This window comes from Myxine glutinosa, chromosome 5, assembly GCF_964187855.1.
Source record: "Myxine glutinosa chromosome 5, kmMyxGlut1.1, whole genome shotgun sequence".
NCBI classification, from domain to species: Eukaryota; Metazoa; Chordata; class Myxini; order Myxiniformes; family Myxinidae; genus Myxine; species Myxine glutinosa.
This window is the reverse complement of record NC_136265.1, coordinates 59,790,647-59,808,317: the sequence shown is the minus strand read 5'-3', so window position 1 is coordinate 59,808,317 and position 17,671 is coordinate 59,790,647. Positions and strand designations below refer to the sequence as shown.

General features: G+C 43.6%; 1 protein-coding gene across 1 annotated transcript in view; it reads left to right on the top strand.

The window, feature by feature from the left end:
* The window catches only part of LOC137427488 (uncharacterized), a 68,580-nt gene that overhangs the window by 31,890 nt on the left and 19,019 nt on the right, over positions 1-17,671 (top strand). The window contains exon 3 of the mRNA XM_078777308.1: positions 3,420-3,515. Coding sequence (XP_078633434.1) covers positions 3,420-3,515 — 96 coding nt within the window. The remainder of the gene's footprint in view (positions 1-3,419; positions 3,516-17,671) is intronic.

Genomic DNA, 17,671 nt, shown 5'->3' with positions numbered 1-17,671 from the left:
TCGTCACGTCAAACTCCAAGATGGCCGCCACCATATATATGTCTGAGCCTTGTGAGCGAAATTATCTTGAAAAATAAACGAACTACTAAATTCTAATCGGGTGTGTGGGCGTATCTCCGCGTAAGGGAGACCGCTATTGAAAATTGGGTCGCCAGGTCAAAATCCAAGATGGCCACCACCATATATATGTCTGAACCTCATGAGCGAAATATCTTGGAAAAATTAACGAACTACTAACTTCTAATCTGGTGTGTCGGTGTATCTACGCATAAGGGAGAACGCTATTGAAAATTTGGTCGCCACGTCAAAATCCAAGATGGCCACCTTGCGTCTTCCACTTTGTCAACTCGCATCACTTCAACGACGGGACCTAGGCGTAACGCTTGTTTGGTGGAGAATAGACAACACAATAATGTCTATTTGGTGGATAATGGACTCGTTAACACCATAATGCCGTTATTTGGAGGAGAATAGACTCGTTGACACGATAATGTCTTTGGTGGATAATGGACTCGTTAACACCATAATGCCGTTATTTGGTGGAGAATAGACTCGTTAACACCATAATGTCTTGATTTGGTGGAGAATGGACTCGTTCACACCATAATGCCTTTATTTGGTGGAGAATGGACTCGTTAACACCATAATGTCTTGATTTGGTGGAGAATGGACTCATTAACACCATATTGCCTTTATTTGGTGGATAATAGACTTGGTTAACACCATAATGTCTATGTGGTGGTTCATAGACTCGTTTACACCATAATGCATTTATTTGGTGGATAATGAACTCCATAACACCATAATGTCTTTATTTCGTGGACACTGGACTTAACACCATAATGTCTTGATTTTGTGGACAATAGACTTTTTTTCTTTTCTTTTTTTTTTTGAACACAATTTCGAGGCTCGTGAAAGAGGTAACATTAATCACCCAAAAAGTCAATCCGACACATAAAACACAAAAATAAGGGGAGTGGTAGACAAGATGTGGAGATAGGGGGAAGCACACAAACACAACATTTGAGAGTAGGGACATCAGGAGAAATGTGGGAGGGGATGGGGGTGGGAGAGGTATAAAACATATGAACACTGCAAGGACTTCCAGGAAAGAAGTTGGAATTTCCAAAAAAGTGTATCTGGGGTGAATTAGCGGGGTAGAAAAGATCAAGGTTTTGGATGGGGGAAGATAAGAAATGGTGGTGAACAGCTGTTTTAAAGACCTGGAGGGAGGAGTGGGATTGATGGGAGTTTGTTCCAGAGGTGGGGGAAAAGGGGAATGAAAGAGTGAAGGTGAGCAGAGAGCTGAGATTTTGGTAGTTTAACCATAAGAGGGTTGCAGGCAGATGTTGAGCGACCTGAAGGAATATTGGGGGGACAGAGCACCGAGAGAGCTGGGTGAGCAAGGCCGGAGAGGAGTCGGTAGAAGCCAGAAAGACCACCAACCTGCCTGCAGTGAGGGAGTGAAAAGCCCTCGGAGTTAGCTTCATCGCAGGAGATTCCAATGATTCTGAAAGCTTTGGTTTCAACAGCGTAAAGCGGAGCTAGGTGTGAGGCAGGAGCACCGGCCCAGAGGGGGGAACAGTATTCCATTGAGCTGTGGATGAAAGCCTTGTGTGTGGTGAGGAGCTCAGGTGTGCCAAGGAAGGACTTCGCACGATGGAGGATGCCCAGTCGGCGACTGGCTTTCGAGGCCAGCTTGGAAATGTGGTTTTCCCAAGAAAGATCATGGCAGATAGTGAGACCCAACAGCTTGAGCGACAGAACTTCTTGGAGAGGATTGTTGAGAGAGTAGATGGGAGGGTTTTCCAGTCGGTCTTTTCGGAGAGACATGGTAAGGGTGTGAGATTTGTCAGGATTGAAAGACATGTTCCACTTGTTTGACCAGTCTGTGATTTTGTCCAGGTCTGCAGAGAGTGAGGAGGCTGCAGACTGCCGATCTGAGGGATGAGGAATGGTGCGGCAGATAGTGGAGTCATCAGCAAAGAGATAGAGGATTTTCCAGAGAGTCGGAGAGACCATTGATGAAGACCAGAATTTGCATAGGGCCCAGAACACTACCTTGGAACTCCAGCAAGAACAGGAAGGGGAGATGAGAGAAATCTATTCAGGGCCACACGTTGCCGACGACCAGAGAGGAAGTCCGCAAGCCATGAGTGGAGATTTCCATGGATACCATAGGAGGAGTGTTTGGTGAGCAGAGCTGGGTGCCAGACTGTATCGAAGGCACGTGATATGTCAAGTGAGACAGCTCTGATTTCCTGTTTGGCATTGAGGACCTCCATCCATTTTTGAGACAGCAGAAGCAACATGTCAAGAGTAGAATGACCTGGTCTGAATCCAAATTGATGATCAGAGATCAAGCCATTGGAGAAGAGGAAGGATTTGATATCCGAAGCAATGATGGATTCCATGACTTTACTGATAATTGGAAGCAGGTTGATTGGTCTGGAGTTGCAAGGATCTGTTTTTGCACCTTTTTTGTGTAAAGCGGTAATGTTTGCTGATTTCCAAGATACTGGCAGATGACCTTGAGCAGAAGAGAGGGTGAAAAGAACAGAGAGAGGGTGAGATAGAGCGGGAGAGCAGGATTTTAGGACCAGTGGGCTGATACCGTCTAGTCCAGTTGCAGAATCAGAGTCGAGGTTTGACAAAAACTTCTCCACCTTGTCAGGAGAGAAGGACACAGAGTCCAGGAGCAGTTGGGTTCGACTGGGTAAGGTGGGAACAGAGAGAGATGGGTTTTGGACACAAGATTTTGAGGCAAACACAGAGTTGAGGCATTCGGCTTCGTCACGTGCGGTGTCAACTGTGTTGCCATTTGAGGTAAGGGAGGGGATGGAGGGGGAACAAACACCAGAAACGGATTTGACCAGACGCCACCAGGATTTGGAGGAAGGAGACAGGTTTGAGAGTTCAATCTTGAGTGTGGAGAGATAGTGCTTCCTGGCACTCCTGAGGGTAGACACACACTTGTTCCGAGCTTGGTGGAAGGAACTGAGATTGCCTTCAGTTGGATTTGCCTTCCAAGAGGCAAAGGCAAGTTGTTTCAGGGCAACTGCCTCACCACAAGATTCAGTGTACCATGGACGGGAGGAAGGGTAAGACAACTTGTTAACACCATAATATCTTTATTTGGTGGATAATGGACTCGTTAACACCATAATGTCTGCCCAATGAGGCAGCACTCTCGCCCCAACCAAGCTTATCCAAAACCTCCACTCTCTGTCGCAAAGACATGACTTTCCTCGACCTTTATGCACTTGGTTCCACACCAGCAACAGTTTTTGTCTTGGGAGCTATGGTACAAATCATTAAAGGCAATAATAACCGAAAATAAAGGAATTTATTATTGTTCCAGAGAGAGTGAGATAGTGAGATAGGTGCAGTGCAGTACTTTGTTGTACCGTGTGTCTCAGTTACCACGGCAGAGGAAGAAGAATGCCGACCCACACAAGGGGGGAAGGATGGGGAGAAAATCTATGCCGAGAACGGACCCGCGTCAACACAGAACGGTATACAAAAAAATTACATGTGTAACCTTGAAACAGCGTAAACTGAACCCATTTAAAGAAGGGAAAGCTGTATATGAATATTGTTGAGTCAAATTGTTTGATTCTAAAATTTGGATGGAGGATTAAAAGTGACAAGTATTATTATTACCATCGCCAGAGGAGAGTTATTGCATTTGAGTCCCTTTGTGCATTTGTTTGTTTGTTTGTCTGTCTGTTTGTCTGCACAGAATACATATGATTTTCTCTGCAACCGTTGGTCTGATTGACAGGAATTTTCACCATAGGTGCACCATCTCCTGTATAATTAAAAAAAAAAGATAATTATGACGTCACGTGGTGTGGGTACCATCTTGGAAAAACCGAAAAAGTTGCACCTCTATATCTCCGAAAGAAGTGCATCGAACAAATTGAGACATGGCTCATTGCAAAGAATTCTCCATGGGGAATATAATATGTTAATGATGATGTCATAGGTGCCTCCATTATGATGTCATAATTCGACAAGTACAAAAGTTCATCCGATCAAGATGAAATTTCTTGAGCGTCTTCTACAGACTTGACATTTAATATGGAATATTTTTTTTTTCTTGACTTCGGTTTACTTTCTGAACTCGGTATATCAATCTGGTGAGTTTCTTTTACGCTTCGGTGATTTCTTTGTTAAAATAACCATGTCACTGATTGTCTGTCGCAGCAAGAAGTCAATAACAGGATTGTATCACAGGTGGCGTGACAAAATGTACGGACAGGTACATTTGACGATTGGCTTCACAATCGGGTATATAAGGGTTGTTGCGTTCTATATTCGTGGAAAACAACTGCTGCACGTCCACAAAGGTTATTGCCGCTTCCCCTGGAGATGGTCCGTCAACTCGACAATGCTGTTTGTCATTTAGTGGTGGCTTTACGAAATTCCGGCATGAAACAGCGTGCTATTGCTTGGCAGTATGGCATCACAAGGTCAGGTGTCAAATATCCTGAAACGAAATGCTCAGAGGGGTGTCCCTACTCCAATACCGAGGCCAGGACGTCCCCGCAGAACCACAAGGAGGGATGATCGCCAGCTGCACCGGTTGGTCCGCAATGGCCATACCAAGTCAGATAATCGGCTTGGGGCTGAGAGGCAGCAACTGACAAATGTGCTTGTATCCAGAAGGCTAGTCAACCAACGACTGGTTCAAGCAGGCTATCGTGCCAGGCGTCCCCTGAGAAAGCCATGTCTGACCAGACAACACCGCCAGCGCCGATTGCAGTGGGCCAGAGAGCACCGTCAATGGCAGCCAGGACACTGGAATCACGTGATCTTCAGTGACGAGTCTAGATTTCAGGTCTATCGTCAAAATGGCCACGTCCGAGTGCACAGACAAGTGCATGAAGCCGACAACGAAGATTGTATAGTGCCAAGAGTCCAAGCTGGAGGTGGCGGGGTGACCGTTTGGGCTGCTTTTCATGCAGGGGGCAAAACTGACCTGGTTGTTCTGAATGGAAACCTGAACCAGTTCAAGCACAGGGCCATTCTGGAAGAAACATTGCTTCCATTTGTTCGTGCAGCCTTTCGAGGAAACTTTGTCTTCCAGGATGACATTTGCCTCATCGTGCTCGCATGATCCAACACTTTCTTGCTGACCGTGGTGTAGAGCATATGGAGTGGCCTGCCATGTCCCCAGATATGAATCCGATAGAGGACTTGTGGGCAGAATTAACACGTCAAATCGACAACTTGGACCAGCAGCCTGCCTCTGCCCGTGAATTGCAGCAGGCTATTGTAACTGCATGGCAAGCGATTCCTGTCCAAACCTTGGCAAAACTCATGAACAGCATGCCTCAACGTGTATGTGCTCTCCTGAATGCTCGTGGGGGTTACACGAAGTACTGAACTGTAAATTTACTGTCCGTAATCGGTCGTAATTTTCACTTTTGTTTTTGTTAAAATTTTTTTTGGCTAATGTGCAAAATAAAGAGATACTTCTGGGAAACGCACAGAAGTTTAACACAGTACTGTCCATGAATTGAGTTCGATATCAGTTGACATCACTTTCAAGGATCAATTCATTTGCCTCGAAATGTCAAATCTGGTTTTTGTTTCTTTTAAAGTTCACATTAACAAAATCTAGAATAATTTCAACATAATTCCAATGAACTTTTGGTTCCAAGTCATCTTGAAAAGTAAGTTCACCCCCACAAAAAAATATTCCATATTAAATGCCAAGTCTGTAGTTATAAATTGGTGGAGAAAAAAAAACCAATCATGTGGTACGGCCGCCATATTTGTTTTAACGCAAAAGCCTTAAAAACCACTATAAACACATCAGGGTGAGGGTCTGCAATCTCTGATTGCTCTTTCTTGTTATATTTCGTTTTCCAACCCATCGAAAAATCGTGATTGTTATGGCAAGATGCGGATATGGAACAATCTTTCAGCATTGAGCGGTTTCTCGTTCTTTCTCGACATAAAACCGCCTCGCATCAATAAGTGGTTTCTGCGAGGGAAGAACTTTTAAGATTGTTCATCAATGACAGAAATTAAAACACAGAGCTGAGCAGAGACGAGAGCCAGTCACCATTTGTGTTGTAGTGTAGTGCAGTGCAGTGCAGTGTAGTGTAGCATTGTGTAGTGTAGCATAGTGTCGTGTATAGAACAGAGTGCAGTATCGTAGAATAGAGAAGAGGAGAATGCAGTGGAGTTGAGTTGAGTAAATCAGGATGCAGCACAGTGCCGAGTCATTCAGGTGGGTTTACTTGTGGCTTGTATTTTATCTTTGTATTAAACTCAAGTTTGGACTCCAACAATCTGACAGTTAGACATCAATCAATCAGCAAACCTTGGATTTTATGACAGTTAATCGGGTAGTTATTATGTTTCCCAATGTTCATGTAACTGTCCACTTGATTTAGTATCACTGTAAATGAAAATCCCTGGTATGTTATCCTGCTGTGTCCAAGCAGTTATGTGATGCAAGGCAACTGGAAGGAAAAGCTTTACAAAAATTGGACATAAAAGAAGGACAAATTTTCCTATCCATACAATGCCCAAGCTTTGAACCTTGTTTGTTTTGTTTTTTTCTCCTCATCAACAACACACAACAACATGCATTTTAAGGCCATTTTCCCTGCTCGAGCGGGGGTTAGCCTTGCGGACCCCATGACAATCTTCTCCATTTTGCCCTATTTTCTGCATCTCCCCTTGTTAACCCCCTTGCCTGCATTTCTTCTTCCACCATCTTTGGCCAAGTATTTCTCCGTCTTCCCCGTCCTCTACTTCCTTCTGCATTCATTTCCATCACTCTTCTCAACCAGTCACTTTCATCCTTCCTCAACACATGACCAAACCATCTCAACCTGTTCCTCTTCACAGCATCAATCACAGGCTCTATTCCCATCATCTTTCGCAATTCATCATTTGTCTTCCTCTCTCTCAACGATACTCCGCACATCCACCGGACCATTCGCATTTCCACCCTTTCCAGCCTTCGTTGCTGCTCTGCATTCATGACCCATGTCTCGCTCCCATAAATCATGACACTTCTCACACATGCAGCATACACCTTTCCCTTCAGCTTCAACGACACGCCCCTCCTCATCAGCACGCCACTCAGTTCCCGAAACTTCTTCCATGCACATCTCACTCCAGCAACCGTTGCCGAGTCTCCTCATCGAAGGACGTTTTTCTTTTCAGATTTGATTGTGAAAGTGAAGGTTGAATCTGACTTTGAGGATGATTCAACGTCTCAAGAGAAAGGTCTGAACCAAATGAACATTTTGCGTGTTCCAGTTACAGACGTTTTTGTGTTTATATACATTGTATCGACTGAGGTTATTCTCTGGTATTTTAGCATCGGCATTTTGCGTTGTCACATTGAGTTCAAATTTCTAAAATTTTCATTTTTCATCTGATTGACTTTAAAATTGAATGCCATTTGCATATGGAGTCACTAAATTGAAAAACCAACTATTGTAGAGGTCAAAAGGTCAAAGGTCAACTCAAGGTCAAACTTCCAAAATCATCAATTTTCATCCGATTGACTTGAAAATTAAACAGCAATTGCATCGTACATCACTGAATTGGGAAACCAAATACTTTAAGGTCAAAACGTCGAAGGTCAACTCAAGGTCAAACTTGTAAAATCCATTTTCATCTGGAAAATTGTCCATTTCATCCTATTAACTTGAAGATTAAACAGCAATTGCACAGTCCATCACTGAATTGGGGAACCAAGTATTTTTTGAGGTCAAAAGGTCAAAGGTCAACTCGAGGTCAAACCTCCAAAATCATCAATTTTCATCCAATTGACTTGAAAATTAAACAGCAATTACAAGGTGCATTACTGAATTGGGAAACCACATATTTTTCATGTCAAAAGGTCAAAGGCCAACTCATGGTCAAACTTTTAAATATCAATTTTCATCTGAAAAATCATCAATTTTAATCCGATTGACCCGAGCTTTGATTAATATCGTCAATTTTAACCTTGAAGAAATGGACGATTTGATTTATCCATGGCAACTTTTTATTTTGGGGAGGGATGGATTTTGCAAGTAATGTGTTCTGCATGACGTCTTCTTCTTTTATTTGTTTATTGAAATTCACCCGAAACAAGGGTGAAAGCTACTCGGTTTTTGGTTGCATGCGGTACAACTGTAATTGGTAATTTGCATTCTGCACTGACTCCAATCTGCCAATACAGATTACCGAAAAATGTCCGATATCTGCCTATTCCGATTAACGGTTCCGATATCCGCTCAGCACAAATCTCCACACAGTGGAAATGTAATCCCCAGGGCCCCTGATCGATAAAACATTGAAAGCTTTGAAGGCCATTGCGTAGGCCGAACGGCATTCAAAGAACTTGAAAGGCATGGTGCCTGCTGGCTTCGCGATGTTATCTAAATATGATGGTATGCCAGAACGAGGTCAACTTTGGAGAATAATCTGGCACCATGGAGTGCAGCAGGAAAATATAATAAATAGAAGGGAAGTCAGGTACTTTCTGTAAAGGGCACATCAGTGTGGATGGAAGGCGCGACATATTTAGCGACAACACAGTGGATGCGACAACTTTACCGAGGACACTAAGCTGTGTTGGGGGAACCGAATAGATGGCAATGTTTGACATTTATGAGGAGATTGAAATAACACAATGCATCCGTACCAAGGGTTTTCTCTGCAACCGTTGGTCACCTGTGGACAATATTAAACACCCACAGAAATAACACACGTGAACTCAAATTGAGGTGGAGGAGATCTCCATAAGTAGCCATGGCACTGTTGTTGGTGGCATGCAATGAATATTGTTGTTGTTTTTTTACCCTGCACTTGCGAAGCGAAAAGCGGGTTTAGCCATTCGGCTGGATCCATACGTGCGTACGCATGTGTGGTGTGTCTGCATTTTTAAAATTCATTTTCTCGTCAACTGTTGGTCTGATTGACATGAAATTTGAAATGTTACCATGGGAGCACCTCTGCCTGTGCAAATTTTTTTATTCATAATTATGACGTCATTGGTCACGTGGTACGGACGCCATCTTGGAAAAATGTTACACCTCTGTAATTCCCAAACCGCTCAATGGAAAAAGTTGAAACAAGGCTCATTGTCAACTACTCACCATGGGAAATAAGATATGCTGATGATGACTTCAGCGGTGCCTTCCTTATGACATCATAATTTGACAAGTACAATGCTTGATCTGATCAGTATGAAAAAAAATATTTCCTCTGCAACTGTTAGTCTGATAGACACAAAATTTGTACCATAGGAGCCCCTCCTCTGGTAGAATATTTTAATGATAATTATGACATCATAAGTCATGTGGTACAGGCGCCATCTTGGCAAAATCAAAAAACGTTGCACCTCCATATCTCTGAAACCGCTCCATGGAAAAAAATGAAACATGGCTCATTGTAAAGAACTCTCCATGGGGAATAAAATATGTTAATGATGATGTCATCAGTACCTTATTTATGACACCATAATTCGACAAGCACAACAGTTGATTCGATCAGTATGAATTTTTTTTTCTCTGCAATTCTTGGTCCGATTGGCACAAAATTTTGACCATAGGAGCACCTCTTCCTGTAGATTATTTTAATGATAATTATGACGTCATATGTCACGTGGTACAGGCGCAATCTTGGAAAAACTGATAAACATTACACCTCTATATCTCCAAAACTGCTCCATGGAAAGATTTTGAAGCGTGGTTCATTGTAAAGAACTCCGCATGGGAAATAGGTGTTGTTGATAATGTCATTGATGTCGTAATTATGACGTCATAATTTGACAGTGTTGGGGATATTTTCCTACAGTGGTATGTAATAGATGAACCAAAAATTCAATGTCCATAAACTTGTCAGAAGAGAGTCACAAATTTCAATTCCCGAGGAGGACAACACTTTCTGTCTTCAAAGAAATACACAGCAAGAAAACAATAACCCTTATCAAACCAAGGAGAGCATGCTGCAATTCACAAAAGCACACAAGGAAATACAGGGCAAGGAAACAATAACCTTTATCAAACCAAGGAGAGCACACTGCAATTCACGAAAGCACACAAGGAAGATTTACAACAAATCCTAGATCAAAGTCCGAAGTGAAAATCCTGGTACAGTAGGGGTGCACAAAGAAATATCATACCAAACACCAGCATGCATAGAATACAGTTAACATACAGTATGAACATACAGAATCGACCAGCCACGTGAAGTATCGTGGCTATTTGGACATCCATTCTGATTTTTATCCATTTTCAAGTGGGAGGAGCAAGTGGAGGGGGGAGGAGCGAAGAGAGGGGAGGAGAGCAATAGGATTGGTTGGGCAAAGTTTGGGTGGGAGGGAGCAAGGATCGGGGGATACAATGTGATCGGTCGAGTGAAATCTTGGGATGGGAGTGCCCCCCGCTGGGAGCAGATCTGCATTTACAAATCCTTTAATGAGAAGAATGTGTCTGGTTGAGACTTCTCGGCGCCAAGACCCTATAAATCATAACGTTACGTTTAACTTTATTATAACTTTGCAGCAACGTTTTATAATGCCATTGCAGGGACATTTATGATTTAATATTTAGAAAATATACAAACAGGCATTAAATAAGAAAGTCATTATTTAATAAAAGGTCACTCAGTAGCTATGACAATCACATCCTTTTCCAATCTGCAAACTCATCTTTTCCTCATAAGTAAGAGGTATGAACCCATACCAGAGAGCCAGAGAGAGCTAGCCTACATGGATTTTCTATAGGATTTTTATATTTTAGACTAACCTTCATCAAATACTAATAAGCTATTTGATTCAGTGTTTAATTATTATCGTTCTTTTGAAAGATTCCACTGAGAACACTGACAATTCCATAAAACTATTTATTAAATAAACTACAAGTGAAAAAGAAAAAAGCCTGCGCTGAGCTTATCTTAACAACGGTCAGCGAAGAGTGATTCATCCACTCCCATTGTTCGACTCTGCAAAATAATTACCAAGTACTTGCATTCGTACTAAGTCGATTATTCAGTCACAAAGAAAGCTTGTTTACCGAGCGCATTGGTAAGCAAGCCTTGATAAACCAGGAAATTACTTCAAAGAGTCTGGGTAGACATTGTGGCATCAGTTGTATTATTTATTTATTAACCAAGAAAACAATATCTTTTTCTCTAATTTGCTTATATAACTCCATAAGACATACCGTATTTTCCGGTGTATCAACCGCGGTTTTTTACCGACGGGAAAACCCTAAAAAAGAGGGTGCAGTTGATACACAGTAACAGAAAAATTTGTGCATTGAAAAACTGTCATATAAACGGGACGTAATCTTTATATTACTTTGGGGTTGCGGGGATACAATGATGAATGATCGTCAATTACGTTACTAAGGTAGGTTCAACGCCGATTACTGCTGCCAGTCAAAATACAAGAAAGTTTGAAGTTTGTAATATTTGATTTTTCTATGCGTGTTTGTGAAAATGTGTACTTTCACTAGTCCTCTTTGAATGACAGGTCACATAGTGAATGGAGTGTGCTAAATAAAGACAGGATTAAGTCACAAAACAAAAGCGTCAACATGGTAAACAGGATGTTTTGCATGGGACATTATGACGTACCGTACCTATTGTCCAACCAACGCCGCGGTAAGGCCACATAAAAATAAAAAGTTGTTGAGCGTCCTTTTTCTCAAAAGTTCGGGTAGGGAGGGAGGTTTTTTTTTTGGTTTTTTTCCCCTACTTTCCATTGAGTTTTGTTGACATGGAAAAATATGAAATAAAGACTCCTTTCTCCTCAAAATGATTTTATTTCTTCATTCATCGGGTTCCATCCTGTGATCCGTGGCCGTGTCTGCAGCCAACACAAATTTGAGAAATGAGCCAAGAGTCTTTGTCACATCAGAAACTTTGCAAGCTGGTGAAACTTTCGTCATGTCAGTTTTACTGGGGCCGGCGAATACTTTGACAAAAGTACCGCGTGTATCGTCGGGTAATGGCTCCCAATCCCCATCATACTTGCCGTCTGAGAACTCTGCATAGAAGTCCGAGATTGTAACATCCAACTCGATATTGCACGCAAACCAGTCCTTCACCGTCTTGGAAGAGCCCTCACAGGCTATTGATGCGATCACAATAGGCATTTCAAGCCGATTCTAGCACGAATCAATACAGATTTCAGCGGGAAAAATCTCACACAATAGCCGCCATGAATGGCCAACGTAAAATGGGTGAAGTTGCCTGAGACACTTGCGACGCTCTGCGCAGCACGCACTGCGCATGCGGTGCAGAACGGCGCCAAATTTGAATGTGAAAAGATCGTTTTTTATGATTTTTTTCAAAATAAAAAATAAAAAAAGTTTCGGGTCGGGTGTGTTTCGTAGGGGCGGGCGGGGACGATCAACAACTCTTTTTTTTTTTAAATCTGGCCTAACCTATTGAAGTCGGCTTTGATGCCGCCGCATGGGCTGGGCGAATGTATAAAACGGAGAGGTCAACGGGGAGTTTCACCATTCGTTCTATCCTGTTCGAGCTATCAAGACCAAGATTCACCATTCGCTTCTATCCTGACCAAGACCAAGCTTCACCATTCGCTTCTATCCTGACCAAGACCACGAGATGGCACCGCGATCATTCACAGCAGCTTTCAAGCTCAGTGCCTGCAGGTTTGCAGAAGAGTTTAGTAATCGGGCGTCCGGCCGACACTTTGGAATCGACGAGTCTGTCATTAGACGCTGGCGGACTAACAAGCAGACGCTGGAGACGATGCCGAAGAAGAAGAAGGCGATGAGGGGCAAAGCAGCCCAGTGGCCGGCCTTGGAGGAGAGACTGCTAATGTGGGTGAGAGGGAAGCGAGCCGAGGGACATGCCATCGCGACACTAGCGTTGCGACTCCAGGCCCGACTCATCGCCAGCGAAACAGGGGTCGATGACTTCACGGCCAGTACGTCTTGGGCATACAGGTTCATGGGTCGTCATGGCCTTTCCATTCGCCGGCGAACCCACATCGCACAGAGTCTCCCTGATGACATAGCAGAGAAGACTGCTAATTTTCAGAAGTTCGCGATCAAGTTCCGCAAGCAGCACGACTATCCCCTAAGCCGCATCGGCAACGCAGATCAGACGCCGCTGACCTTCGATGTGCCTCGAGGGACCACCATCTCGGCCAAAGGTGACAAGTCGGTGTCCATCACTACAACGGGTCATGAGAAAGATCGTTTTATGGTTATGCTAGCGTGCACCGCTGATGGGGGAAAGCTGCCGCCGTATATCATCTTCACGAGGAAGACGCCACCAAAGGATAAATTTCCTCCGGGTGTAATCGTTCGTGCCCAGGCCAAGGGGTGGATGGACCAAGCACTGGTAGATGACTGGCTCCGCGTCGTGTGGGGGAGACGAGTTGGTGGGCTTTCGTGGCAACGGAGCATGCTCGTCCTCGACGCCTTCTGTTGTCACAAGACAGAGGAGACCAAGTCAACGCTGAGGGGGCTCAACACTGATCTGGTGATTATCCCGGGTGGCATGACGTCGCTGCTGCAGCCGCTAGACGTTTCAGTCAACAAGCCGTTCAAAGACGGTCTGCGGCGCTGTTGGTCGGAGTGGATGCTGTCGGGGACAAGACCTTCACCAAGACTGGGAGGATGAGGAAGGTGGACCTCCCAACGATCTGTAGCTGGATACTGAAGGTCTGGGAGGAGTTGCTGGCAGCCATCATGGAGCGGGCCTTCCTCAAGTGCTGCATATCTAATGCCCTTGATGGCACTCAAGATGACATCATCTGGGAGGATGAAGTGGCAGTGACCGACGATGGAGAAGAGGATAATGACAACGATGATCTCGCCTACCCAGACTTGGATGATGATCTTCGTAATGTCTTCACTGAAGAAACAGATGACGAGGACTTCTTCGGATTTTAGAGACTAAACCCAACGGCCCTTTTCCGACGATGGAGAAGAGGATAACGACGACGAGGATCTCGCCTACCCCGACTCGGATTGGACTGAAGAAATTGATGACGAGGACTTCTTCGGATTTTAGAGACTACCGGTAAACCCAACGGCCCTTTTCAGGGCCCCACATTGGCAAGAGCCAAAACCCAACGGCCCTTTTCAGGGCCCCACATTGGCAAGAAAGAATAATTATAATGTTTTTAAAAATTCTCTTTCAACTCATTTCATGTATTTTCTCTCTTTCCTTTCATCATATTTCGCTTTCCATCTTATTTATTTCTTCTCTTCTCTTTTTTAAATTTTCCTGATTTTTTTTTTGTTTTTTTTCCTCGAAAATCAGATTTTTATTTTTAATTTTTTTTGAAGTCGAAAATCGGGGGTGCGGTTGATACACGGGTGTGGTTGATACACTGGAAAATACGGTACTCGATCTAACATTACCATGATCGATCTAACATTACATTACCATTTGCCATGACAATATGTGGTTCACCATTGCCTCCACTAAGAATTTACTTTTCTCGAGCAAACGAACTTGGTCAGTGTCGGAGATAACTTGCCAACTGTAGTAAATCCCAAATTCTGCATGGAATGACGTGGAATGCAGAACGAATTTTGTCAGTGTCGGAGATAACTTGCCAACTGTATGAGATCCAAAATTTTGCATGGAAACCACAAAAAAAACTTGCAGACTAGGAAAGCAGGTTTGTGGCTCAGAGAAATTACTTGCTTCATAAATTTACACTTCCACAACAGCGACAGCATTTAGTCTGATCAGTTTGAAATTTATTGAGCGTGATCTATGCAACAATTATATTGGAGGATATAAATGTATGACGTCATCGCTCACGTAGTCTGGCAGCCATATTGGATCAAAGAAAAACAAACAAAAAAAAAACGTTCAAAGACTGAAGAATTGCCTCGCACCAAGTTGATAGCGTAGGGTAAGTATTCTTTGACTTCCATCTACGTCCGTTCAGTGGCAGATAGTGGAACAATACTCACCTCTGTCCCTGTATCCACAAGAAAACAAGGCACCCTCGTATGGTCCATGAGGAAGAGGAGGCGACTGACATGTGGCACAGGTGAATTCGTCACCTTTGGTTGAGGGTGTCATCATTTCTCTGCAGACGGTACGAGCACTGTGCTCTCCTCTGATGAGCATTTGCACTGAAGATCACGTGGCAACAACACCAATCCGGAGTGTTTACGGAAGGTGAAGGGAAATGTTGGCGCAATGTATGGCGTTTCTCTCCATCCTTTGAAGAGGTACACGATGCTGGGCATGACTGGTGTTTCGCAGCATGGAGCTCCAGGGAGAGCTTCTTGAGGTCTGCTATTTCAGATTGTAGTTGTGTGATGTGCTCTGCTGGAGGTGTTGCATTAGCCACAGTCGAGATGATCAGCGAGATCCACAGCGGTGGGTTGTTCGAGCTTTGCTTTCGCTGCATTTCTTATGTGGATGTGTGTTGATAAAATTTGCAAGAAAACTCAGGAAGGAGTGACTGGTCAAATGTAGCAGGGCAGTCACCGAGAAGCTGCTGCAGGTGACATAGTAGTTGCGGGTCTTCGATCTCCTCAATCCTAAGATCTAAGAAGTTGTTGAAAGCAGCAGTGCTCAGAGCGAGAGAGAGAGAGTCATATGCTTTGAGCACAGTTTTCAAAGTCATGTGCTGGTCATTAATTGGAGGCTGTATGTAGTAAAATACGTCTCAACTCAACATCATTGCATACTTTAGTGACATGGAGCCAACAATGTATTTGAACCGCAACAACTTAGTGGTAATGTTTTCGGTGTCGAATTGGGCTTCGACTTGCATAAACCACAGCTGCGAGTTATTGGACCAGAAGTGCGGCAGCTTCAAGGAAAGCGCTGCCAACAATGAAGCTTGTTGAGTGTATGTAAAGGGCATGACTTAGTGTTTTTTCACGGCGACTCATTGAGTACCTGTTCCTTTGAATCACGTTGGTGTCACCAATTCAGCGTGGAAGAAATGAGATCCGAGAGCTTGGGATTTTGAGACACGTCCTTATAAAACAATAAAACCTTGACAAAAGCCCTTTGCCAGGAAACTCGGCACCGGAAAACACCCCCATAAAACCAAAGCTAAAGGGTATTCACTTAAGGAAAGCAAAGCAAAATGATGCTGCGGCAATGCCTTTTGAAAGCACGTACAGTAACTCTTTCTTGATGCGATTGTGCCCAAGTTCTCCACCTGGCCTCGCCTCTGCAGGAGGTTTTGCAAGATACACCCTCACCATACCCCCTCACCATATTCTGCTATATTGTTTAAAATCACTGCCCCGCCTGTGAACATATTGCTGACAGTGCACCCCAGCCAGATTCCTCGTGCAAGTGTAATTCTATCTCACTCAAACATGCAATCCATACTATTTGGTTCATGAGTTATCAAGTGGCCACTATATTCGTCATGTGTGTGCGTCTGTGTGTCTGTCTGTCCGCAGCATAACTACCCGATATATCATCCGATCTTGATGAAACTTGGGTGGGAGGTTGATCTCATGATCGAGTTGTGTCCTGCCTCGAGTGGGCAAATTGCGCCCATTGTGGGCGGAGCGACGCCCGAAAAATATGTCTTTTTAGGGGGTAATCGAGTTCAAGCTATATCTTCTCCGAGGGGTTTGGTGGAATCTGACAGGGGTTTTGATATTTGGCTCGGCCAATGTCACATGTCTTGCCCGATCGAGCTCGATTTTCCTTTTTCCTTTTTTTCATTTTTTTTCATATTTTTTTTCATTTCATTTTTCACCGAATTTTCGGTATTGTGTCGCTAACTAACCTCATAACTGATTATATATTATTTTCTATCTCATTTCAAGGTCAGTAACCTTCATTTTGACATTTCCGGGCCTGGCCTGGCCTGTCAGGGCCTGTTTCGGGTATCGTCCGTCCTTTGTCATTGAATACCGCTCGCTCGTGAACCATCGTCGTCTCCTGACTTGTCTTACCACATTTTTGCTGTGGAATTTCACCCCATCCCATGCTCACCGCCCCTCACCCCCACCTTTCCACATCATAATGCAATGATAACTTGAGGTAAGCAATATTGGTGTATGAGAGGAATTGAGTGTAACAAAAATTGAAAGGCTGACTTTCCATGAACAAAGCAAAAAGGAGCGACAATTATTTTTCCCACCTTTTTTGCCCAACGCTCTTGAGAAATTTCTTGGCAATGACTATAATCCAGCAGCGGTTGAAGAAAATACATGTGGTTGTTGGGTGGGTTTTAGGGTGTAACCACCTGCAGAAGAAGTCAAAAGGTGATGATCAAAAGTGGCCCCTTGTTTCACCAGGCCGTGGCTAATGTTTGAGACTTTAATTTATTTTTATGCCACTGCTCCCCGAAGGTGGCCGGAGCCATTATGTTTTCGGGTTGTCCATCCGTCCGCCCATACGGGCTAAACCTCGTTTTTCTCAGCAACCACATGTCTGATTGAGACGAAACTTTCAGGGTGGGAGTGACATCCATGCAGAATGTTTTTATCCTCATTGTGACATTAAAGGTCACGTGGTATGGCAGCCATCTTGGAATAAATGCAAATAATAATAAAAAAAATTTCTCAAACTGCTGAATGGAAAAATTTTAAACTTGGCACATTGTCAAGTACTCCCAATGGGGAACAAAAGCATGATAATGATGACATCATCGGTGAAGTGGTATGCCAGCCAAAAATGTTTTAATCAAATTATTTATCCTAAAAATCTGAAATTGCATGGG